At 41.4% G+C, this 26217-nt stretch overlaps 1 protein-coding gene across 1 annotated transcript in view; it reads right to left on the bottom strand.

Moving 5' to 3' along the window:
• The window catches only part of BFSP1 (beaded filament structural protein 1), a gene marked incomplete at both ends in the record, with an annotated part of 30668 nt that extends 13103 nt beyond the window's left edge, over window positions 1-17565 (bottom strand). The window contains 2 exons of the mRNA XM_083349753.1: window positions 13420-13480; window positions 17195-17565. Coding sequence (XP_083205879.1) covers window positions 13420-13480; window positions 17195-17565 — 432 coding nt within the window. The remainder of the gene's footprint in view (window positions 1-13419; window positions 13481-17194) is intronic.
• Between the last annotated feature and the right edge of the window lie 8652 nt (window positions 17566-26217).

Here is a 26217-nt window from a genome sequence, read left to right as displayed (position 1 = left end):
TAATGATCGTAAAAACAAAGCATAGAATTTCGCTACAAGCCTAGTTATCTGCTTTGTGAGCAGATAAGATTTATGAATGCAAATGACAAGTGGAATATTCTAAGCCAGCAGTCATCCATTTGCTCACTGTTTCTCTATTTTCCTACAGAAAGCTGAATCGGAAGCATTACAATGAGACCGTGAATCCACTGAGGGGCTGAGAAAGACAGCTAGATACTGCTGATGGGTGCATATTCAGGAAAATAGAATAACATTAAACTTTAGCTTAAAAATAAATTTAGATATATTTCTTTGGGTATTCATCAGACATCTGGAAGCCAGGATTGATGATGCACTGCATACAAAGATACATAAGGTGACAACTGATTCAAACAGTTTATGAAGTACTAACTCCAGTGATCTCATCATATGGATGAAAAGAATCACTTTCAGTGTTATTGTAATTAGTTCAGCCTGGCTGCAATTGGCTCAGATTTTTTCATTATAGTAGGTCTGGTTTGTGTGTGTGTCTGTGTATGTGTGAGATTCCTTAACATAATTTATCAGCATTTCTTTCCCTAGGCCAGGGGTCCCCAACCCACAGTCTGTGGACCAGTACTGGGTCGCAGCATGCCAGCAACTGGTCTGCACAAACAAACAAATCCCCATCCACAGGATGTAGGCAGCACACAAAACCATGCACCCTCTGGTCTGCGGAAAAACCTCCCTCCATGGAAATGGTCCCTGATGCCTAAAAGGTTGGGGACCTCTGCCCTAGGCTATAAAGATGGCTCTTGACTTATGTGACCAGAATAAACAAGGGGGTTGATAAGTGAATCACACCCAGTTTTACAATCTTTTTGCTGTGGTTGTTAAGTGAATTACTCAGTTGTTAAATGAATCAAGCAGTTGTTATGCAAATCCAGTTTATCCTTCATTGACTTTGCTTGTTGGAAGTTGGCTGGGAAGGATTGCAAATAGTGATCACGTGACCCTGGATGCTGCAACCACCGTAAGCACACTCCAGTTGCTAAGTGCCCAAATTCTGATAAAATGACCATGGGAATGCCGCAGTTGTAAGGACTGGTCATAAGTCACTTTTTTCAATGCCATTGTAACTTGGTCACTGATTGAATAGTTATAAGTTGAGGACTACCTGTAAAAGTTAGTCAGGAATATGTTGGCATTGTGCATCTGCTGATTAATATTTCCTCCCATGCTTGGGTCCCAATTTCTAAAGTATATTCACTTCTCTCCTTTGTGGTAGTACAATGCTTATCAATATGGTCTGAAAGAAAATTGTCAACTCAAAACATTCTCAGCTCTTCATAAACCAAATGTTGTAATCTTGACTCTTTGCTTGCCTCCCCATCCCTGAATAAAAGTGACAGATAGGAAGATATAGCATCACAGTGCATAAGATATTATTAAGTGTTGTGTCAAAGAACATAATTCTGAGCATTAGCTATATGGAAACTGTCAAGCAGGGGGAAGAATAATAAAATATCCTGTATAGACAGCAAAAACACACAACAAAAATACTAATATTTGTTTCAGTGTAAAACTCATTATAGGATGTTTGCTTTCAGGAAACCGAGATGCCCTACGTACAGTCACCCACACACTCGTTACCTCCCGTATAGATTACTGCAATGCTCTCTACATGGGGCTGCCCTTGAAGACCACCCGGAGGCTTCAGCTGGTGCAGAGTGCGGCCGCGCGGGTAGTGATGGGAGCACCCCGTTACTCCCATATTACACCCCTCCTGTGTGAGCTGCATTGGTTACCAGTTGTCCTCTGGGTGAAATTTAAGGTGCTGGTACTTACCTTTAAAGCCCTACATGGCTTAGGCTCGGGATACTTGCAGGACCATCTGCTGCCGGGAACGACTTCCCATCGCCCAGTGTGCTCACACAGAGAAGGCCTCCTCAGGGTACCGTCGGCTAGACAATGTCAGCTGGCGACCCCCAAGGGGAGGGCCTTCTCTGTGGGAGCGCCAGCCCTATGGAACCAGCTCCCCCCTGAGCTTCGGATGGCCCCAGATCTCCAGGCCTTTCACCGCGGCCTCAAAACACTCCTTTTCCACCAGGCTGACCTGGACTGACAGGGTTTTTAATTATGTTTTTAATTTTTAACTTTAATTTTTAACTTATTTTAATTTTAATTTATTCCACAGGGCCATTAATTTAATTTTCTTTTAACTTCTGTATTATTGTATGTTATTGTTGTTAGCCGCCCTGAGTCCTTCGGGAGATAGGGCAGCATATAAATCCCAATAATAAATAAATAAATAAATCTTCATTTCAAATAGCAGTTATCCACTCCCTTTCTCTATCACAAATGTTAAGAACAGCCACCTGTGATCAAAACACAACTCCACTCTTGGCAGCGCAGACTGGCAGTGGGCTCTCCTGAGCTTTTTCTGCAATGTGTGCTATACCTCTGCACCCCTCCTGCAAATGCTGGCTTTCAAAATATGAAGTTATTGCACAATCTGCTGGGTGGAATGTGTGCCTATGTATGTGAACGCATGCATACATATAGGGAGGGAGGGAGGGAGGGAGGGAGGGAGGGAGGAAGGAAAGAAGGAAGGAAGGAAGGAAGGAAGGAAGGAAGGAAGGAAGGAAGGAAGGAAGGAAGGAAGGAAGGAAGGAAGGACTGCAGTGCACTTCTATGTACTCTCTGTACATATGTTTTAAGCCAGGAAACATTTCTAAAAGCTTACACAAAGAACTACATAGACTTGCAAGATCAGATGGCCTTTAAGAGTATCAGTATTATGCTCCATCTCTTTCCCTCCAATATTCATTCTGTAAAACAGTTTATGAAAGCATATGATAGGCCATGTTAGGACAATGATTCCAGATCTCTCTGTAACTGATTGCATTTGATGATTAGCAAGTTTAATGAATTGATTGACTCCCTCAATAAACCACTTATTTCTTGCCTTGGTGAGCAAACTGATCTTACATTCAAAATTATTTCTGTACTGCAAATATTCCTTGGTTTCAGTATTTTTAGGGATGGGATAACTTTTGCCCCCGATTTTTATGTTGGCTGATTATTTTTTCAGATGGTCTAGTAGCCAAACTATTTGGACAATGTTGTTATTTATTCACTATGAATGTTCTGTGACAACCAATTTCAACTAATAGCTTGTTTCCAAGCTGCCATTTGTGAGAATTGCATTAGCTGTTTGATATTTACAATCTGTGACAGGTCAACTCATATCAGCTGAAAGGATATGTTTCCTTGATTGAATTACATTTGCAATCAAAGAAGCCCTAAATCCCCTGGCCTATTGTCTAATGAGCAATTCATTAAATTTCTTTCATTCTCAGAATCTACACACTGCAACCTCCCTTGCTGAGTTTCTTAGTTAAATGACTGGATGCTTGAAAGCCCAGTTGGAGAGAAATGGGCCAAAATGGATTGCTGCGAAAATATCAGGAAAGCAGAATGGGGATGCTACATTTCACTGCAGCCTGCTTCCTTCAAAGTAGCAAAATATCCTGATATGTCATGATATTGGGATCCCCAAATTTATACTCTGTTTTTGATGAGATAATTTTACACCCCCTAGCTAAATATCCATGAAGTATACCCACCATTTGTGTATGCATAGAAGGATGCCTCAGGCCTCCAGCCCGTTTTCCCATCAATCAGCTGCCAATCTTACATTCAGGCCATCTACCCTGGTCTTCCCACTGCACACGTATCAACCTTTGCAGCACTTCTTTCCCTGGCTCCTTCCATCAATCAACCCTTCCCCAGTGACTTCCCAGTTCTTTCAGCCTTCATTTGAATTTTATTTTAACTTTTTATGCTAATAGGTTTTCAAAAATTTTCATATCCTCAACCTCCCTTGTGTGTCCACAATTTGGAACACTTCCTTGCATCAAAGGAAGACCAAACTGGCTGCAAATCTACATTTTTAAAGATGGGTTTTGTTGTAAAATGAGAATGGCAATTGATGTAAAGATGCAACATTAGGACAACAAAGTAGAAGCTGAAAAATAATATAGGACTAAAATAAAATGAGCAGTAATGGGATTCACTTGCTTTTGTCTAATGCAGGGGTGTCAAACTGCCGGCCCATGGGCCAGATGCATCATAGCGAAATCGCACCCACCCCATTGCTGGCAATTGGAAAAAAGTCGCGATAAACCCTCCATCTTATTACACCATGTGAGCTAATTGCACAACGCACTGGCCTCGCAAGTTAATTATGCATAAAGTTTATTGAATGGGAAATAATTTTATAAGCTTTATGCATAATTGACTTGCGAGGCCGGTGCGTTGTGCAATTAACTCACATGGTGTAAAAAGATGGAGGGTTTGTGTCACTGTAAGTTGGGGGTGGGGGCACGAAGGGAGGTTCAGCCAATCTCAGTGTATACATGGTTGTACTTTGACAATAAAGGTTCATTCGATATGTCACGGCATATCACGTGACGTTGCGAGTTTGACATCCCGGGTCTAGTGGAAAAGGATTCCAAGCAGCAAGAGTGAGATGGAATTAAGAAAAAGAAGGTGATCAGAAAGGGAGATTTTGCCATACCAAGATTGATTGGCAAATCATGAGTGCATAATTTTGAGATACTAATACCGCAATTTCATAAATGCTTACTCAGTAGGCAGAAATGCTGAAAAGAATGGGGCTTACTCACAAATAAATATAGAATTGCAACCTTAATTGAGGTGGGTGGGGTAAGAACTAGAAATATACAAATATGCTTATTTCATCTATATGTCCATTTGCTACATACACAGAACACCCTGGTTGTAGTCAATTTATGGTAAACCTTCTGAATTATACTGTGAAATTAAATGTTCTTGGAATACTGGAAATTGAGGTACCATCTTAGTGCCCACAAAGATAATTTTTTTCCAAGATGATCTGACTCCCAATCTGACATCTTCTGTCAGTGTACCATTGTCAATGTCATAAAATCCACATACTTTTTTGCTGCTTGTCTTCCTCTTCTCTTCCTTTCACCTGTCCCAGAGGTTTAAGGCAACTAAATCTTTGCATAATGTGACCAAAGTATGACAAATATTGGAAATAATATTTATTTATAGCAGAAGCATTGGACTAAGCCAGGCCAACCAATTCATTGCTTGGACCCTCACACTACTGTCTATCAAAACACTCATTATTAGGCAAGGAGAGCTAAAGGCTGAGGCCAGAAAGCACAATTTTTCTGTTACTGTGGAACATCTCCCCAAAAAAGTTAGATTATCTTTGGGGTCAGTCTTCCAGAAGTCTTTTTTAGAAAGACTTTTGGGAATGATATTATACCAACAGTATTTGAAAATCTTTTTAATGTATCCATTATTTTTTACTTTATTTTATGTATATGCCATTGAATCTCAAGGTTCAATAAAACACCCCTGGTAAGAAAAATGACAAATAATTATTATAATTATAATAATTATAATTATTGTTATTATTCAGATATACTTTTAGTTTCTTTTCTGATATTGAATTTTACTTATTCTCTCTCTCTCTCTCTCTCTCTCTTCATGATGAAATAGATATTATTGAAAAAGGAAATTGAATTGAACTTGTTGAGGTGGTAGAAAGAAAGACGAAGAGGTACAGAAGAACAGTAGAAAATAGGGAGAAATGTCATATGAATGTGTGTCAGGAGTGAAAGATCAGACCACACATGAAATTCCAATTAAGCCAATTTATTGCTCATGCCTATGGGCTGGAATCTACTCAACTAATGGCTAGCACTATTTTGCTGCTAGATAAGGATTAAGGGAATTTAAGAGGGTTTGGATATACTCCATTTGTGACTATATAGTAACTCTAGGCTGATTCCTCTTTTGATTCTGCCCCCTGGTTCTGTCACTCCTCCTACACAGTGTGACTTAAAGAAAATAAGATGGACCAAAATTATAGTAGATTCTTCAGTTGACCTGTCTGTTTAACAGCAGTAATTTCTTAGTGTTCTGCTCTGAAATAAGTCTCATTGAATTCAGCATGGCTTATTCTCAAGAATGTGACCAGAAGTTTCACCTAAAACTTTGCTCTTCTTAGAACTATAAAATAAATGTTAGAATGAATTACATCAACAGAATATTTCTCCTTGTGTTGGATTTCATAGTGGCAAATAATAGCATTAGAGTTTAATTAGTGTTGTTGCCCAAATCAAAAATCCACAACCCACAAGTCTGATGTAATGCTACACCATCAAAAGTTACATATAAACCATAGCTGCATAAAATAAAAGTTTATATTGATGGACTAATCTTTTTCACTCAGCCCTTAGAGTCATTATTATGGGAAGAAAATCAACAAGAGAGGTTGCTATGTATATTAACTTTAAGTTCTGGGGGGGAAAAACAAGATATAATTCTAATAGTCTTTTTCAACATGTAAGAAAAGCATAAAAGTCCAGAAAAGTAAAACAGCTAATTTTGATTCTAACACATCCTCCCAAAGGGAGGTGGGAGGAATAACTGAATATTAAATTATTAATATTAAATATTATAGTATTTCAACAATTATTACATTTAATAACTGTTTAAATACTATGAGAACCAACTTGGTATAGATAGCTAAAGGTCAGAAACTGGGAGAGAGTGAGTTCTAATTGTTCTTTAGGCATAAAGCCAGGTCAGTGACTTTGGGCCAGTAACTCTCTCTTACTCCTGGGAACAAGGCAAGGGAAGTCTTGTCTGAAAAACATTGTCAAGGAAACTGTTGTGTAGCCGGTTTTTTGCAGGCAATATGCGAGATGGAAGGTTCCAAACAGTAACATGTTTTATTGAAGTCAAGCAGAACAGTACTGAAACAGTGGCTGCCGCACAACTACTTATACGGTTGGCTAGTAGGTAGCAGCCAATAGGTTTAAATGAACCCATTCCTGCCCCAAATCTACCAATGATCTTCTTGGAGACAACAAGTCTGGCTTAGTCAGTGACTGTTACACAGACACACCATTGAGCAACCCTTAAGTAGCATTTAAACAAACATGTGAATCAGTGCAAGTAAAAACCCCAATACATTACACCCCTCCCCCCTAGAATGTACACACATTATTTAATAACATAGTCTTGAAGATATTTCGGTGGTCTACGAGACTGTTCAGAATGCCTGGGGGTTCCGGGTGACTCCCGGTCTACCTGTTTGCCTGCTGGGCTGAGTAGACCAGGACTCTTGGGTTCAAGTGAGTCAAATTGACTCAGGTTCCTTTGGCGGACCATTCCTGGTCGGCCCAAACCAAAGTCCAGTGTGGTAGCTGGGTCAGCGGTGTTGCTGCACTGTTCGGGTTGTCCTTCCCCATCTGGAAACCCAATTTGCACTTCCGGACTATGTCCATCTACAGCCACCTCCCCATTGTAATGTCTGAAAGAGTCCTCAGTGTGTGTGAACTGCTCTGTTAGACTTCTGGCTGCCGGGTCTTGTTGCGGACCCTCTGGGGAGTCTTCATTTAGTGACTGTTCAGCAAACCGCCATCACAGCTGATCAATATGTCGATGAATGACTCGCCCCCCCCCTTCCAGGACCACCTCATAGGAGAGGGGTCTTGAGACCTTAACAATTTTAGCACGCACCTACAAATTCCTATGCCCGTAGTTCCAGGCCCACACCCCATCGCCCACTTGCAACCCCCTTGGTGCCTTTGGGCATGCAGTATCTGCTGTTACTTGGTCAGGGTGCAACCTGTCCAGTTTCGTGATTAGTCTTCTTCCTCAGCGGAGCTCTGCTGGGCTTTGCCCATTGCTGTGCATGGCATAGTGTGTTGGCATAGCAAGAAATCAACCAGCCTATGGTGCCAATCCCCTGAAACAATGTGTTTGAGTGACTCTTTCATTGTACACACCATGCATTCTGCCTGCCCATTAGTCGGGGGGGTGAAAAGGAGCCAACGTGGCATTATGAGTTTGGCCCTCAAGAAGGCCTGAAATTTGGACGCTGTGAACTGGGCCCCATTGTACGAGACTAAGACATCTGGCAACGCATGTGTAGCAAAAAGCTTCCTAAGCACCTGGATGGTCCTAGCAGTAGTCATAGTAGGTATCGGAATTACTTCCAACCATTTAGAGTGGCTGTCGACCACTATCAAAAACAACTGTCCCTGAAAGTGCCCAGCGAAGTCAACATGGATCCTTGACCACGGCATATGAGTCTCCTCCCATTGGTGGACAGGGGCCTGCGGCATCTCTGGTCTGGACTGTTGACACATGTAACACTCGTGTACTTGGGCCTCGATAGCCTTATCTAACCCTGCCCACCAACGGTAGCTCCGTGCCAGCGCCTTCATCTGGATGATACCCGGATGACCCTCATGCAGAGACTGGAGCACTCTGTGCCTTAATGAACTGGGGACAATAACCCTGCTTCCCCAAAGGATGCACCCCTTATGAGCTGAAAGCTCATGTCTTCATGTGAAATAGCTCTGGAACTCTGGTCCTGGCCTATTTTCCAGCCATCCAGTGTGAACCCAGGACAGCACCCTGCTTAAAATTTTGTCTGCGGCTGTTTCTGTAGCGACATCCCCTGCATGGAGAGGAAGTTCAGGCAAATCTTGAATGGAAGAGATGCAAGCAGCTGGAGCCAGATCTGGCTCCATGTGTGGCAATGGCAACCTGCTAAGGCCATCTGTGTGGCCCATGTCTTTGCCGGGTTTGTGAATCATCCTGTAGCTGTGGGGTGACATAAAAATGGACCATCTTAACATTCTGGGGGAGAGTATTTGAGGCGTCTGCCTGTCTGTGGTAAATAGTCCCAACAATGGCTTGTGGTCAGTGAAGACCATGAATTTGCAGCCGTACAAATAGTCGTGGAATTTTTTAACTCTGGACACAATGGCCAAAGCCTCTTTGTCAATCTGAGTATAATTGCACTCAGCCAAGGACAAGGTCCTTGAATAGTAAGCAATAGGGGACTAAGTCCCATCATCTGACAAATGGCTTACTACAGCCCCAACCCCATAAGGGGATGTGTCACACGCAATACAAACTGGCAAATTTTCATTAAAGTGTGTGAGCACTGAACTTGAGGACAGTAGTGATTTTACCACCTTAAAACTGTTTTCCTGAATCTTGGTCCACTGCCACTTCGTCCACTTCCACGGGGTGTTCTTGCCTGGAGCTCTCCTTTAGATCTGGGGCTTGGTGCCAGCTGAATTGCCTTCAGCTTGGACTCTGCAGGATGGATGCCTTCGGCATCAATACAGAGTCCCAGGAATTCAATTTTGCATTTGTCCTTCCTCAGCTTGAGTCCCACTGTGTGGAATCGCTGAAGGACAGCTTTGAGCCGCCTTGCCAGGACCTCAGTGGACTGTCCAGCAATGAGTACATCGTCAAAATAGGGGCAGACCCTCACAATCCCCTTGAGTGTACGCTCCATGACTCCCTGGAAGAATCCTGGGGCTACGCTAACCCTGAATTGGAGGCGTTTGACCTTAAAAGTCCCCCTATGTGTCACAATTGTTTGTGCAGCTGCTGTGGCCTTATCCACTGGTAACTGCTGATAGGCCTGTGCCAAATCTAACTTAGCAAACATGCTACCCCCTTGCAGCAATACCAATATGTGGCTAATGACTGGCACCGGGTATGTGTGCTGCTGCAGTGCCTGGTTAATGGTGCACTTGTAATCAGCGCAAATTCTGATCTCCCCATTGGCCTTAAGTGGCATAACAATAGGAGTCTCCCACTCCCCCCAATCTAGGGACTGTAGTACCCCCTGACTGATTAGCTTGTCCAGCTCTGCATCAATTTTGTGCTTTAATGCCAAAGGCACACGACGGGGCTTAACCCTAATTGGCGTTACTGAGGGATCAAGCTTAAAGGCTATCAGGGGACCCTTGGACTCTCCCAAGCTTGTGTCAAAAATATCTGCGAATTCCTCGCATACTGATGCCACGTTCGGCGCTTGTGTCCGGTGAATCCCGGTTACTTGAATGCCCAGTGCATCAAACTAATCAAGCCCAATGAGTCTTGTTCTCTGGCCCACCACCACAATGACATCTAGGGGCCCCGAAAACCCCTTGAATTTTACGGCCAAAGTGGCCTCGTCCTTGATGGCTATTTGGGAATTCTGAAAGTCTGTTAAAATAATATCTGACGGCTGAAGTTTGGCCCATCTCTTGCTGCGACTACACACGAACCGGAAAGTCTCAAGGGAAATAATGGATACAGCTGAAACGGTGTCCAGTTCCATTCTGCAAGGAATGCCTTGCAGCTTGACTTGTAGTGAAGTTTTTGTTTAAGGGGACGGCGAGCTCCCATGCGGCAGACACTCCTGCAGCTGGAGCAGAACCCTACTCTATGCTGCCCCGGGGCCCCGGTACCTCTCCTGAATGATTCGTCCAGTTGGCGGTCCTTCTGGCAACCCCTACAGACGGCTGCAATGTGGCCGGATTTCCCACAGGCCTGACACGTGGCTGTCCAGAATCTGGAGTCCACTCATTGATAGCAGCCTCCACAGCCCAAACATCTAAGGAAGGGAACTGCCTTGTCAGGGGGGTCTCTGTTCCTTGTTGTGGTGTCATTGAATCTTGTCAACTTTGTGGTCAATGACGTCTTCTCATTGCTCGATGTCCTCATGGTGGATGGCTTCTGCATGTGGTGTGCTTTTGGTGGGCTGCAATGCCTTCATGGCCCCGGTGGTGGCTTCGTCCACCATGACTTCTTTCAAAATTTCTTGGAGCGAGAAAGTCTCCTTCATAAAAAGTTTTTATTGGAGCTCTCTGGTCCTGAGTCCACAGGCAAGATGAACTTGAAGTCTCTCTTCCAAGTCCGTGAATTGACAAAGACTCGACGCTTGCCTCAATGCCGCGATGAACTCCATAGCCATCTCACCGGGTTGTTGTTCTCGCTGTTCGAAGGCATGCCTCCATGCAATCACCGACAGCTTCAGTTGGAAATGGTCACCAAACCGTTTCTTCAGGTCCATGTAAGTAATGGACTCCAGCTGTGCCAGTGCGACCAAGTTCTCAGCAATGTCAAACATTGCAGGCCCGCACACACAGAAGAGTGTTGCAGCCTTCAGACCATCTTCGGTGACTTCATTTGCCCGGGGGTAGTTCTCCACCCTCGAAATGTAGGCTGACCATTTCTCTGGGTGCATGACATCGAATTCTTCGAGCTTTCCAACCTTTGCCATGGTGAGAAGTCTTCACGGCTCATGTCTCATGTTGCCTCATGCTGCTGGCTTCTTTGTAGGTCCTGGGACTGATCCTCAGGGGGGGTGGTCTCCAGCATGGCTTGCTAGGGAGACCGAGGGGGGGAGAAACACTGTCCCTACCAGGCGCTCTGCTGGTCTCACCCCTTAGTGATTTCAGGCTCTTACGAAGAAGCAGCATCCCACCTTCATCGCCAGTGTTGTGTAGCCAGTTCTTTGCAGGAAATACGCGAGACGGAAGGTTCCAAACAGTAACATGCTTTATTGAAGTCAAGCAGAACAGAACTGAAACAGTGGCTGCTGCGCAGCTACTTATACGGTTGGCCACTAAGCGGCGGCCAATAGGTTTAAGGAACTCATTCCCACCCCAAATCTACCAATGATCTTGAAGACAACAAGTCTGGCTTAGTCAGTGACTGTTACACAGACACACCATTGAGCATCCTTTAAGCAGCATTTAAACAGACACGTGAATCAGTACAAGTAAAAAACCCAATATATTACAGAAACTGTGTGGACATGTCCAGGTAGTCACAAGGAGTCAGGATTGACTTCAAAGGATATCCACCCACACAACTCTTTATGTATCATTTCTTTGCCAAGGAAACCAGCTTTTGTCATAGCTCCCTCAGAGCCCCATTCGGAGGAGGAAGAAGAGTTGGAGCTGGGACCGTCTGAAAGGGAAGGCATGCCAGTCGCTGAGAATTATGCTGTCCTGAGCCCCTCAGGCACTGAGGGGGGAGTTGACCAGTCAGAGAGCTGCCTGCCTGCACAGACACAGGTGAGGATCAGCTGCTGACCGGAAGTGGTGCTGATAGGCAGCCAATCTTCCTCTGATGAGGAACAGCTGCCTGCTCCACTCAATCCAAGGGCAAGGAGAGTTGAGCATAGGCAAGCCCAGAGAATGGCTGCAAGGCAGTAGGTCACTCCACCCCTCCTCAGAACGAATGCCTGGAGGGGAGTAACTTAAAAAGAAGCAGTGGGGAGCAAGTCTTTGCTAAGAACAATTGTTTACCTTGGCTTAAACACACACCCCTGCCCAGCTTTTACTCATGCCTGTTGCTGTTTGCCTTGCCTCACTTGGAAGATTGTTCTTTGCATTTTGTTTTGGACCTCGCCCTTCTCTTGTGGCCTACGTTTGGCCTTTGTTTCACTGGGGATTTGGAACCGCTTCTTTTCTGGGACCTGTTTCTTGTCCTGAGAATTGCCCTTGCCTTGTGCCTGGACTCTGCCTGGTGGATTGGAACCCTGAACTTTGCCCTGTGAGCATGCCCTACTCTGTGGGCTTTCTTTGTACTACCAGGGCTGTGTTTTGGAGTCTGAGGGTGGCTGCCTTCAGGATAGTGTGAAAGTGGAGCCTTACCAGTTGTTGGAGAGCCACTGACTGGAACATTGGTTAAGAGAAATAAAGAACTCTCTAAAGGCTTGCCTTGCCTTGACCAGCTGGGTCATAACAGGTTTTCTTCAAAAGGACAATTGTTGGATGATGGAGGGCACTCAGGTACGGTATGTGCTTGATATACTAATAATAATTGCACCCTCTTTTTCTATGTTTATAAGTAAAGTGGCATACTTTACTTTCTAATACCCTGAGATTCTATTAAAATGGCGTTTTAAGCTTCCAAACATGTGCATGTAGTTTTTAAAACATCCTATTTTTAAAGCTAGGAGGGACGCGGTGGCTCAGTGGGTTAGGACGCTGAGCTTGTTGATCAGAAGGTCGGCAGTTTGGCAGGTCAAATCCCGAGTGCCGCGTAACAGAGTGAGCGCCTGTTACTCATCCCAGCTTCTGCCAACCTAGCAGCTCAAAAGCACGTAAAAATGCAAGTAGAAAAATAGGGACCACTATAGTGGAAAGGTAACAGCGTTCTGTGCACCTTTGGTGTCTAGTCATGCCGGCCACATGAACATGGAGACGTCCTCGGACAAGCGCTGGCTCTTCAGCTTTGAAACATTGATGAGCACTGGCCCCTAGAGTCAGAAACGACTAGCACGCATGTGCGGGGGAACCTTTACCTTTACCTTTATATTTTTAAAGCTGGAAAATGTAATTCCTCTCACACAAAACTAGCAGCAGCAAATGCAGATAATATTGCAAACGTGACAGCACTAAACACGCCTCTCTTTGTGTTACTACTGGCTATCAGTACTCATAGCAATAGCACTCAGACTTATATACTGCTTCACAATGCTTTACAGCCCTCTCTAAGTGATGACATCACATGAAAAGCAGCACCTATGAAAAGATCCCTGGGTAAAAAAGGATAAGAATATTACATTTGATATAATGAATTTACCTTATTAAGCTGTTCAAGAGTACTCTTCTGCTTCTTCTGATATTCACATTCATTTTTATATCTAAAAGAAGACAAACAAAAATGCAAGTAAACCCCACTGATACATGAGAAAGAAATTTTCATTCAATTCAAACTGGAAGCCATTCCTCCACTTCTGTTTGACTTAAGACATGGCTTCATACCACATTCAGAGTTTGAATTTATCCCTTCGTAGAGTCTATATTTGAGTTTTACAGGTTATCTAAATTAGAACAGATTTCAGTGACATGGATTGAATTTACCATAGTACAACAGATTACCTGGTGAATGATATTGTGTTGGTATTCATTTTTAGCTTAGAATAGATTATTCAAAGTTAATTGATGATAGACTGGAAAATTATGATCTCTGAGATATGTTTACTATTTCTAGCACTTTTAAAGTCCTTGCTTATTAATTTATATTTTATTCCTCTATCTTGGCCATGTAGTTTATAGATCTTTAAAATGTAATCAGATTTTTTTTTAGAAAAAAATTTAAAAAAGAAAATAGCCAAATGCCTCAAACAACTTTGTATTTTCATACAGAGGTTTATGGATACATTTGGACATAATATTAAACTAGGAATGGAAAACCCACTGCCAATGAAATACATATGCTCACAATGCCATATTTGCAGCTACCAAAAGACTGAATTATAAATGTTTACCTCTGAGGGGGCATTTTCTCTGAATTAAAAGAATCTCTTAATTCCTCAAAACCTGAAAAATGAGATAAAAGTTCCAGGTTCATGTTGAAACTTAACATTAACATTAAGATCATGGCATCCGGCCTTCTCAATTCCTGGCAAATAGATGGGGAAAAAATGGAGGTAGTGACAGATTTTATTTTCCTGGGCTCCAGGATCACTGCAGATGGGGACTGCAGCCAAGAAATTAAAAGACGCTTGCTCCTTGGGAGGAAAGCCATGGCAATTCTAGACAGCACACTAAAAAGCAGAGACATCACCCTGCCAACAAAAGTGCATATAGTCAAGGCTATATGGTCTTCCCAGTTGCAATGTATGGCAGTGAAAGTTGGACCATAAAAAAGGCTGAGCGCCAAAGAATTGAGGCCTTTGAACTGTGGTGCTGGAGAAGACTCCTGCGAGTCCCTTGGACTGCAAGGCGATCAAACCGGTCAGTCCTAGAGGAGATCAACCTTGACTGCTCTTTAGAAGGCCAGATCCTGAAGCTAAAACTCAAATACTTTGGCCACCTAATGAGAAGGAAGGACTCACTGGAGAAGAGCCTAATTCTGGGAAAGGTTGAGGGCAAGAGAAGAAGGGGATGACAGAGAATGAGGTGGTTGGATGGAGTCACTGAAGCAGTAGGCGTGAGCTTAAATGGACTCCAGAAGATGATAGAGGACAGGAAGGCCTGGAGGAACATTGTCCATGGGGTTGCGATGGGTGGGACATGACTTCGCAACTAACAACAACAACATTAAGTTAGCTACATTAAATGAGTTATAGTTAATGTTAGCTATAGTTGCCAGTTTAGCTGAATCCACAAATTGTGGTTAATTAAACCCAGAGACAAATCTTTCCAAAACATTCTTTCTCTTGTTGCACAAAATTTGTAGGAAAAGAGAAAGGTAAGTCATGAGCCCAACAGGAAGCCAATCGTAGAAGAGCCTTTCTTAACAGGGATTCCATAAGAGGTCAGGAGGGTTTCCATGAGAGATCATGATTGCGGGGGAAAAAACTGACATTCATGTTTTGCACAATGCTAGCTCCTGCACTAGTAGGAATCCTTGTGGATTGCAACTCAGCTACCAACCTGCCATTTTGTTATTGCAGTAAACCTCATAAAAGTTGGATGGTGAAAGTTAAAAATAAATTGCATTATGAAGTTTTGGGATTTTCTACAGGAGTTCCCAGCAATCTGATAATTATTTCAAGGATTCCCCCAGAATAAAAAAAAAGACTGGCCTAGCCTAGAGTTGTGTTCTATATTTGTATGTCTGTGATGTCCCATATAAACTGTGGAAGAAAATAGAATAAGAAACAATCCAAAATATATGACACAATTTAAATGGACATACTTTGGATCCCATCAATTAAGGAGTATTGTCAGCCTTCCCTGTATCAGTGCCTGCCTTCTAGAACAGAGGTCCCCAACCGTTTGGGCACCAGGAACCAGTTCCATGGAGAGGGGGTTTTCCGCAGACCGAGAGATATGTGGTTTTGTGTGCTGCCTGCATCCCGCGGATGGGGCTTTGCTTGTTTGTGTGGACCGGTTGCTGGCATGCTACAGACCGATACTGGTCCACCGACTGGGGGTTGGGGACCCCTGTTCTAGAACAATACATTTTCAGAGGGATCCAAAATAGGCTCCCATCCTGATGGTAAAATCAGGAAGCTGTTAAAAAGTTGGCCATTCCCCCAGACTATGGGATCAGGTGATAATAGAGCTTCATTGGATGAGTTTGTTTCCAGGCCACACATAATTTCTTTTTTGTGTTTTGTATTTTTTGTATTTTTTTATTTTAATTGTAAGCCTTCCAAGGACACTGGAAGTCAAGTAGTCTCTAAATTGTACAAACAAATTACAGCACTTTGCAACTGGCACACCTTTATTAATGACCATGGCAAAAAAGGTATTAAAATCAGTCGTGTCTCATGGTGATCTGCTTAATGATTGCAACAACCATAATGCCAGGCTCAATTACCTGTTTCCTTCATTTTTCTAAACAAAATAAAAGCAAGGAATTATATCTGAAAATAGAGTAAATATTTTCAATCGTTGTAAAATAAGTATTCCATACTTTGGGGATTTTTTTGTTTGTTTCTTTTAACTCTGTTACTACAGAAAGAAAATGGGGGGGGGCGGAAACCCAACCCTTTGTTTTCAAAGATATAAGGAGCCAGATTAAGAAAAGAAAAAAATAAACGATGCTAAGAAACAAAGGAGAGATTGGGCAGGACATGTATATTTCATGGCTCACGTAGCAAGAAATGAAATGATCCGAACATCTTCAATGCCCTCAGGATAGAAAAGTCATTTATAATTTGCATAAATGGTAAAAGGATAATAATCACAAATATCCAGGCAATGTTGCTACATACATTCAAAACACTCCATAAACCACTGGGGGTGATCACAATCTGTGAAAGCTATTTATTGGTTAATTTAGTGCATTTCATATTCCCTTTGAGCATTTTTTTTCCAAATTGAGAAATATTTCCCAATTAAGTATTTTCTATGCAAATACAAAATTTACTTTCACAGCACCAACTTTACGACTCCATTCCTGATACCAACTCATTAGACTAGCTCAGTAGGCTAAAGTTCTTCCAGATATTTTTTTTCCTTTCTGCATCACTACTACATTGTACTTATTTATGAAATAAATAAGATGCCACTGTATTTCATACTTCATTATTCTAACTTTCTCCTCACTGTGCCTTTATGAAGGAAAAATTTGAATAGATATGCCCCTTACTTTTGATTGCTATATTTTTTTTGAGCACACAGGGGCAGATAGTGAGAGCTATCACTGCTGCTGAAAGAGAATTTTGGACATCATCACAAAATGCCATGAAGGCACTTATTTCTTTTCACTTTCACAAGCCAAGGTGCTAGGATCCTTGTTTTGCTTTTGTGGGATTGCTTACCCAAAGCCACAAAAAAGATAGCTTTGTACCTCCATTTAGAAAAAGCCAAAGGTAGATGACACAGTTTTGAAGAACCAGGAAACTCTATGCATCCATCTGCCATAATGAAGACATCTCCTTCATCTCCAACCAACTTACTTGTTACAGTATTCATCCAGCATGCGCTGAGCATCTTTCTTCTCACGTTCCAGCTTAGATCTGTTGGTGGACAGGTCACGAACCCGCTGGTGATTGAGATCAATCTGAGCAGCAAAAGCCTCTTCTAATCCAGCCAGCTCATCCATGCGTTGGAACGTCTCAAGCTGCTTGCGGAAGATGGCATTACGCTGCTCAAGCACCCGAGCCCTGTTGATGTAGTTTGAAAACTGTTCACTAAGGTCCTGCAGGTTTTCCAGGCCTTGGGCTTGTGCAAGACCACCAAATTCCGGTGACTCTGGAAGTTCTTCATAAGCATCTGATTGTTCATACTTCTCCTTGTGGACTGCATGCAAGTAGCTGCTCCTGTACATGGCAGAGTAGGGAGCTGTGGGGGAGCCCAGGAATCTCCCTTGTCTGTGTCTTTCCAGTTTGAAGCACCAAAACTGGGTCTTTCCTGCTCAAATGTATTTGAACCCTGGGTAGACTCAGTTCTCTTGTGAAACCCAAAATAGCAGCTCAGTCTAAGACTCTATGATTCCTAAGCTCACTGCAAGAGAAACAAAACCAAATTAGACCGTCCTGCCTTCTGGTTCTTGATAGTGGTGGTTTTCAATTCTGTCAGCACTTTTTGCTTTCTTTCCCACTGGTTTTTTCAACTGCATGTGATGGGGGGCAGGGGGTGAAGCAAAGGGAGAGAGAGCTGTATAGTTTTTGCTGAACTGATTACAAAGCAAGAGAGGAGCAGAACACAAAAGACATGTGGCTTTACAGGATGGGTCCCAAACATTCCAATGGGTTTTTGTTCTATTTTGTCTATCACAGAGTGTTTGACCGAGAGTAACACATTTAACTAATGTCTGAGATAATTTTGACTTGGCCTGGCTTTAGAAACTGAATCCTAGTGATAAAAAGATATTCAAAACTTTAAAAGAACCATACTTCTACCTAAGAGCACCTTTAGCATCTAGATTTATCATGATAGTAGTTCCTATGTTTTTTCCTTGCATAGCCTCACTACTCAGAAGTTCATATGCTGTTCCAGAGAAAGAAGCCTCTATTTTTCAAATAGCCCAGGAATGAAGTAAACAATGAGTAATGTATAATTACTCTCATTTTATCATCAGAGGTAAGGCTGAGAGTGAGTGGCTCAAAGTCATCCCATGAGAGCTACACAAGTCTGGTCCATGATAAAAGAGACCCCTTGGACAACACTTAAAGGTAGCCAGATCCATTGTTACTGAAATTCAGTAGTGCAATTGATAGATACTGAGGACATGGAATCCCACAATTATCTGAGGCAGATAATATAAGGAGACTGTAGAGTTAATTCCATTTTGGAAGCTAAGAAAATCCAGCTCCTATTCAAGTCTTCCTCCTGCGCACACATACATACACACAAAAAGGAGAATCTATTTGCTTCCCAACAAATTAAAGGCAGCCACAAACTAACAACAACAAATCAACCAAGCTCAGGATGTCATTTAACCACAATTTGTCCAATATTTGAATGCTGTCAATATTAAAGCATGATAGTAAGATTTACTAATCTGCCCATTGATATTTACTATAGAGCAGTGGTTCTCAACCTTTTCTTCACCACAGACTCCCTTTAAATACCTTTTGTGGCCACAGTTCATGGCCACGGACCCCCAAGACTTAACTCAAGATAGAAATACCTTGAATTTTTATTAGCACTTTTTTCAAATCTCTTTTATTCATTTATTACTCATTTATTACCAACATCTGTAAGCCAGCTATTTCTGCAATTCTGGGTGGTTTGCAACACTCAGAGTCAGACTTCCATAAAGACAACCTAAAATAAAGGTAATGTGTAATGCTATCTATCTTCCTGCCCAAATGCTCTATGGAGCTCTTCGCTAGTTTCCTAAATTTCAAAAGGGTGGGAGTAATCCTGACTTTAAGGAAAATGCTTTTGTGTTGTGAAAAGATTACTAAGTTTACCATAATATTACTTCTTGTTCCCTTGATTTGTCAGGGGGCAGACATGCAAATTCTACTTGAAAAGAACAGTTCCAGAGGTAACTAGGGCTCAAACCATTTTGTTAATCTGAAAATCTTTCACAAATTCATTTAATTTTAAATACTCTTGGGCTGTAACCAAATAATAAAATGTGTCCTCACTTGGGGTTCAAATGACTCAAATTACAAAACTTTGGACAGATTATATGAAGACCTAGCTCTCTGAAGATGGCTCCGATGCCTGGAAAGTTGGAAAGAAGAAGAGAACAACCAGCAACAAGATGAATGGACTCAGTTACAATGCTGATGAGTGTACTGTTGGAAGACTTCAAGGACCAGGTTTTCATGCAGAAAATCTGTCTATGTGGTCACTAACAGTTGACATGGATTTGATGGCATGCAGTCAGTCAAATGTGGGCTCGTGGTGTGCACTGAGTAATTCATGCTTCCAGTAGTTTTCAGTGCCTTCCATCCAGATTCCATCTAGATTCTCCCTCTAACACGAATTTGATGAGAAAGTCCAATGCCACAATCCTTTTTTGATTATAGTTTCCCCAGGAAATTAATTGGAAATAATCTAGTTTGCAGTTATGCCTGCATTCATTCATCAAATTTCTACACTGCCCATCTCACCTAAGTGACTCTGAGTAATTGACTTTTGTATAATACAGAGGAGCCTTCTTTTCCATAATTGCTGTAAGATGTTAATCCTACAGTCACCTTTACCATCTAGAATGATAGAAACAACCAGGTCTATCATTCCAACAAAGTCAAATTTGACAGGTTCCAGATCAAGTCTCTAACTCTCAGAACAATATCCATTAAGTCATCCCTATCTCCCTTCCACCTTATGACAACTTGTCCCATATATGGTATAGTGCAGATGTATCATTCTAATCTATAGGATTAGTAATGTCATCCTAAAAGAATTATGGAAAATAAGGTTCCTTTATGATCACTAAAAAGCATTTCTGACTTCTTTTACTATGAAAGCCGAGAGACAAAATGTTCATATGCTTATATACACACATACATATATACTTACATCCTCTACCTATACAGAAAGAGAATGTTCCTCCCATTATATCCCATACCAGTTTAATTTCTTTCCCTCTGATTTTCTATTGAATCCAATAGTCAAATAATTGGGGGAATCTGAAATACTAAAACTCTTGATCACATATTGATATCTTAATGAAAAATATTGATCCTTCTTAACATTTTAGATACTTAATGAAAGTCCTCCTTTGAGGACATCTGCTCCCCTACCTCCATTAAAATTGCACTTATTTCATTGTACTCCTAAAAACTGGTTGATTCTCATAAAATTCAGATAAAACTGCAAAAAAAGGCAATTACACACCACCAGAGGGCTGTATCACTGCAGCATTATATCCTACCTCAAAATGCAACTAATTTAATAAAGTTAGGATGGTAACTTTTGTATGAGAGTCTCTGCAACAAGTTCTCAATTTCAAGTTTACCTTTTTAAATATATCACCGATTTCTTGGGATAGATACTCCTGTATTTTAACACAATGATGGTGAAGTTAGATGCCAGCTGTTGATTCAGTGCTCCAAAATTAGAGGTAGGCAACTGCTTTGATGAACCAGACTAAAAGTCCATGTAATCTAGTATTTGTTCCCACAACAGCCCAGCAGATCTGCCTCCTATAAATTTGTTTAATCCTACAGTAATTTTTTTTAAAAAGCCAATTCTCTGCTATGAAAACCTAGAGTTACAGCTGATTGACTCTAGTTATCAAATCATTTTGATGCTTTGTTTCTGCAAAGCTTCTTTAAACATCATGATGCCATTCATACAATTATACAGAAAGTCCGGGCAAGTTTCAGAAGTGGCCTACATCCATCCTGTAATTTCTCATTGCTTCTTCCATCTTTTAATCCGTTGAGATAATGGGCATAACAGCAAAACAATCCCTTTCCTACTTGTACAGAGGAACATGGACATTGGAGGCACGGTGACCACAACTGTCCTTGTGTGCAGAAGGACAAGCGATGCCCTTTCTCAATCTTCTGTCTGCATTTCCAGGTTCAAAGTCATTTCATATTTTTCATTGTCACTTCAATCTCTAATCATATTTAGTCCAACTAACAAGTAGGGCAAAATGAGCCAGCGGGATTTTAAGCCAAATAGTAAAAATGGTGGTATTGATTTCTCTAATTTACAACTTGTTTATAAAACGGATCCATTTGATAACTAGACAGACATTGCTCACTAACATTGGTGTGACGTAAAACACAAATACTAATTGTGAATTAACAATATTTGCTCAGAAGTAAATTTAGCTGCAGTCCCCTCAGCTTGTATTGCTGACACATTCATTCATTCATTCGTTCATTCTCGTCCTATAATGAAGTAGTAGGAACTTTTGGAAAATCAAACACTTCTCTGGGTGAGGGAGTGATGTGGACAAGCTTCCTATCCCTAGTCCTATAAAAGCCCTTCCTTGACAAGTAGATTAAATCAGCTACTATTCCACTCTAATTTTCCTTTTTGAAAGTGAGGTTCTTGACAGGTTATGATGGTGCACTTGAAGGGGAGGACACAGGAGGCAATTAAAAAAAGGTGGTAGTACAAGCAAGAAATTGGGAAGATTGGGTGGATGGTCTGATTAGGTAGTCCGCAAATGAAACCAGTACTGTGAAACAAACAAATGGAGGAGTGCCTTCTTACTCTAGCCCAGAGCTGTTTGTAAAGAGTTTGTAGTATCAAGATACCAGAAGTGGATAATAATAATAATAATAATAATAATAATAATAATAATAATAATAATAATAATAATAATAATAATAATAATAAGAAGAAGAAGAAGAAGAAGAAGGAGAAGGAGAAGGAGAAGGAGAAGGAGAAGGAGAAGGAGAAGGAGAAGGAGAAGGAGAAGGAGAAGGAGAAGGAGAAGAAGTTGGAAGGTACCTTGGAGGTCATCTAGTCCAACCCCCTGCTCAGGCAGGAAACCCTATACCATTTCAGACAAATGGCTGGCCAGTCTCTTCTTAAAAACTTCCAGTGTTGGAGCATTCACCACTTCTGGAGGCAGGATGTTCCACTGGTTAATTGTTCTAACTGTCAAATAAGTTTCTCCTTAGTTCTAGGTTGCTTCTCTCCTTGATTAGTTTCCACCCGTTGCTTCTTGTCCTGCCTTCGGGCACTTTGGAGAATAGCTTGACTTCCTCTTCTTTGTGGCAGCCCCTGAGATATTGGAACACTGCTACCATGTCACCCCTCATCCTTCTCTTCATTAAACTAGACATACCCAATTCCAGCAACCGTTCCTTATATGTTTTAGCCTCCAGCCCCCTAATCATCTTTGTTGCTCTTCTCTGTATTCTTTCTAGAGTGTCAACATCTTTTTTACATTGTGGTGGCCAAAACTGGATGCAGTATTCCAAGTGTGGCCTTACCAAGGCATTGTAAAGTGGTATTAGTACTTCACGTGATCTTGATTCTATCTCTCTGTTAATGCAGCCTAGCACTGTGTTGGCTTTTTTGGCAGCTGCAGCACACTGCTGGCTCATATTTAAGTGATTGACAACTAGGTCTCTGAGATCCCTCTCACAGTTACTACTATTGAGCAAGGTACCCCCTATACTATACCTGTGCATTTGATTTTTCCTGCCTAAATGTAGAACCTTACTTTTTTCACCACTGAATTTCATTTTGTTAGATAGCGGATATCACAGCCTTGCCTGAAAAGGTGAGTTCCAGGTTCTCTCTTCCCCTTCTCTTGCTATAATAGACTTAAGGAGAAAATGCCCTTCCCCCGGACTCCAAGTATTAACATTTGGAAATAGTGGGGGGAAAATAGGCCCATTCTGCATTTCAGCAGAAAAAGGAAAACAGAGCAAATCCACGTGGCCCTTGTTGAGAAAGATAAAGAACATAAAACAAACTTCAGCAAGTCCCAATTTGTCATTTGCTGCTTCCAGCTCAGCGTTTCAGAATTCTCAAGAATGAATATTCTTTCATCAGCCCTTGAATCCTACAGTGACAAACTGGATTTAGAATTGGATACGGATGACATAGCCAAGTTTTTATGCCAGGTCAGTAACTTTAGTTTCAGTATGCATTTGTTCTTTTTTTAAGAATGGCAGCAATGCATTTTTTTCAGAAGGAATAATATTTTTAATCACAGTCTTGGGGTAGGACAACAGCAGGCTCATTTGCTGTACTTTCATGCAGCAACAAATGCATACGTATTTATCAACAAATATCAACATTTTTAATTCCTGCGTGACTTCATCTCCAGCATTAACTTCTTGAAACACATGGATGCTCTTCAAAGATCATCTGGGAATGTTTTAAAAGTGCCCAAGTTTTGTAATTAATTAGCAATCTATCCTTTATTCTTTTTTTCTTTTTTTTCTTTTTTGCTTCTAGCAAACAGAAGTAATTAAAGCTAAAAGGAATTATTGGAAGAGAAGTGAGGAGTGGAGCAGTATTATTTTTCAGTCTGGTGTTTACAATTAACAAAACATTAAATAAGTGAAAATGAATTCCCTGGAAGTGTTGCTTTTTTTCCTTTAGAGCAGGGGTGTCAAACTCAATTTCACTGAGGGCCGCATCAGCATTGCGGTTGCCCTCAGGGGGCTGGGTGGGTGTGGCCTAGGTGGGCGTGGCCTACTGGGTGGGCGTGGCTAAAGTGCATATGGCCTACTGGGTGGGCGTGGCCAGCTCTACATCATTCGCATCAAGGGTGCCTATGGGGGCCTGGGCAGGAGTGGGACAGATCCGAGGGTCTCTGGCAGAAGGAGGGTCTCTGGGCCAGGGCCAAGGCAGTGGGGGCCGTTCCCTCACTGTTTCCAGGATGGCTTTGGGGGGCTGCATGAAACCACTTCACGGGCCAGATCCAGCCCCCGGGCCTTGTGTTTGACATGTCTGCCTTAGAGAAAATAGAAGCTCATAAGGTAGCTTATAGAATTTCTTGTTTTTATCTGACAAAGCCTGCTTTTTTCCAAATGGAATAAATGTTGTACCTTTAATATCTTTTCAAGAAATAAATTCCTCGTTTTCCTTTAAGGCATTCTTGATGAAAACACTCTGATCAGCCCAACATAATTTTACAAAACTGAGCCAATGTCCATGTCACTGCTGGATAAATTCAGTGGTTTAACTTTAATAGATCCTGTTTTGAACATTCAGCAAATGACACACTTTCCTAGCTCTGTTTTCTTAGAACTGTGATTATTTTACTTTATTTTTTTGTTCCTAGTATTTCTTCATTCAACCACAAGCAAAAGTTTGCTCACCATTTTCCTAGTAAAGTCCCAGATTCTGTGGAAATTTGTCACCTTAATTATTCTTTATCTGTGATTGTGACTTAAGGGTTGTTGATGGCTTTAGGCCTCTTGTAGTTTGCATGCAGTCCTCTATCTTCACATTAAATTAAGAAGTACATTTAGAATAATAGAGTTTAACAATTCTACCTGGATTTTCATTAAATTCTTCCTCTCCTTCAGCTGATCATCTCTTGTCTGTAGCACCTTTTACTTTCCATACTGTGAGGGCAAATTGTGGAATTCCAGATATTGTTAAATTGCAATGATTACTTTTGTGACTGGTTGCTTACCTCTTTGTCTTCAATGTTCAGTTTTCAAGGAATCTGACAGGCTTCTTATTCTTTTCTATTGTAAAAGGCATTTAGCTTTAAAACTCCTATTTGGCTCTTTTGGTACTCAAGGTTAGTTTTCATCAAATGTTCTGGCCAAAAATAAATATACAGAGATATATCAAGTTTTGTCCTTCATGAGCATAGGAGAGTTTTCTATGCTGGACCTCTTAACATTTTTAAAAACAGATACCTCAGTTTATTAAGCTAAATAAATATTACAATTATTTCTCTTAAAGAAATACTTTTAGCTATTAATTTGTAAATTATAACACACATACACACACAATAGCAATGTAGCTTATTATGTGTGGGTAACCTTGGCAATACAGGAAAAGAGCAGGCTGACCCTTATCTAGCACCAATTTGGCTTGGCAGTTAGTATGCAATAAACTTTTAGTGCTTTGAACTCAATTCCTGTTCGTAGTTACTTGTACCTAACAGGCAAATCACTTCCTCTCATTCCTAGGATGGAGGCAGGGGCAAACCACTTCTGAAAACCTTTTAATAATCATAATCATAATAGTAAAGTTGGAAGGGACCTTGGAGGTCATCTAGTCCAACCCCCTGCTCAGGCAGGAAACCCTATACCATTTCAGACAAATGGTTGTCCAGTCTCTTCTTAAAAACTTCCACTGTTGAAGCATGTACAACTTCTGGAGTCAGGTTGTTCCACTGGTTAGTTGTTCTAACTGTCAGGAAGTTTCTCCTTAGTTCTAGGTTGCTTCTCTCCTTGATTAGTTTCCATCCGTTGCTTCTTGTCCTGCTTTGGAGAATAGGTTGGCTCCCTCTTCTTTGTGGCAGCCCCTGAGATATTGGAACACTGCTATCATGTCACCCCTAGTCCTTCTCTTCGTTAGACTAGACATACCCAATTCCAGCAGCCATTCCTTATATGTTTTAGACTCCAGAACACACACACACACACACACACACACACACCATATATAAAAAATACCCCGTATAATACACTATATAATATATATAGATTAAAATATTATATTATAATATTTGCAATATTATAATACTATTTTAAAATATTGTTGAGAATTACATCTTGATTTCTTTGTTGCCTGTCTTTCTCCTATTTTCTATGTCCATAAATGTCTTTCTTCCTCACATATTTCCTCCTCCTCCTCCTCCTCCTCCTCCTCCTCCTCCTCCTCGTCCTCCTCCTCCTCGTCCTCCTCCTCCTCGTCCTCCTCCTCCTTTCTCTAGATCCTTCTAAGGATTCTTTATCAATCTTATTTAAGGAACACCCACACTATATACTAAGAAAAATTTGCTCCCAGAGAAACATATTTTTTGCCTTGCTTTTTATGTGGTCAGTTCTATCTTAGCTTATGGCTCACAATACATAGTTAAACATCATATAAGAGTGATATATTACAAATTGGAGGCAATAAAAGTTCT

Source organism: Vipera ursinii (genome assembly GCF_947247035.1).
Source record: "Vipera ursinii genome assembly, chromosome: 1".
Lineage (NCBI taxonomy): Eukaryota > Metazoa > Chordata > Lepidosauria > Squamata > Viperidae > Vipera > Vipera ursinii.
Note: the sequence above shows the minus strand (reverse complement) of the source record. Positions and strands in the feature narration are given on the sequence as shown.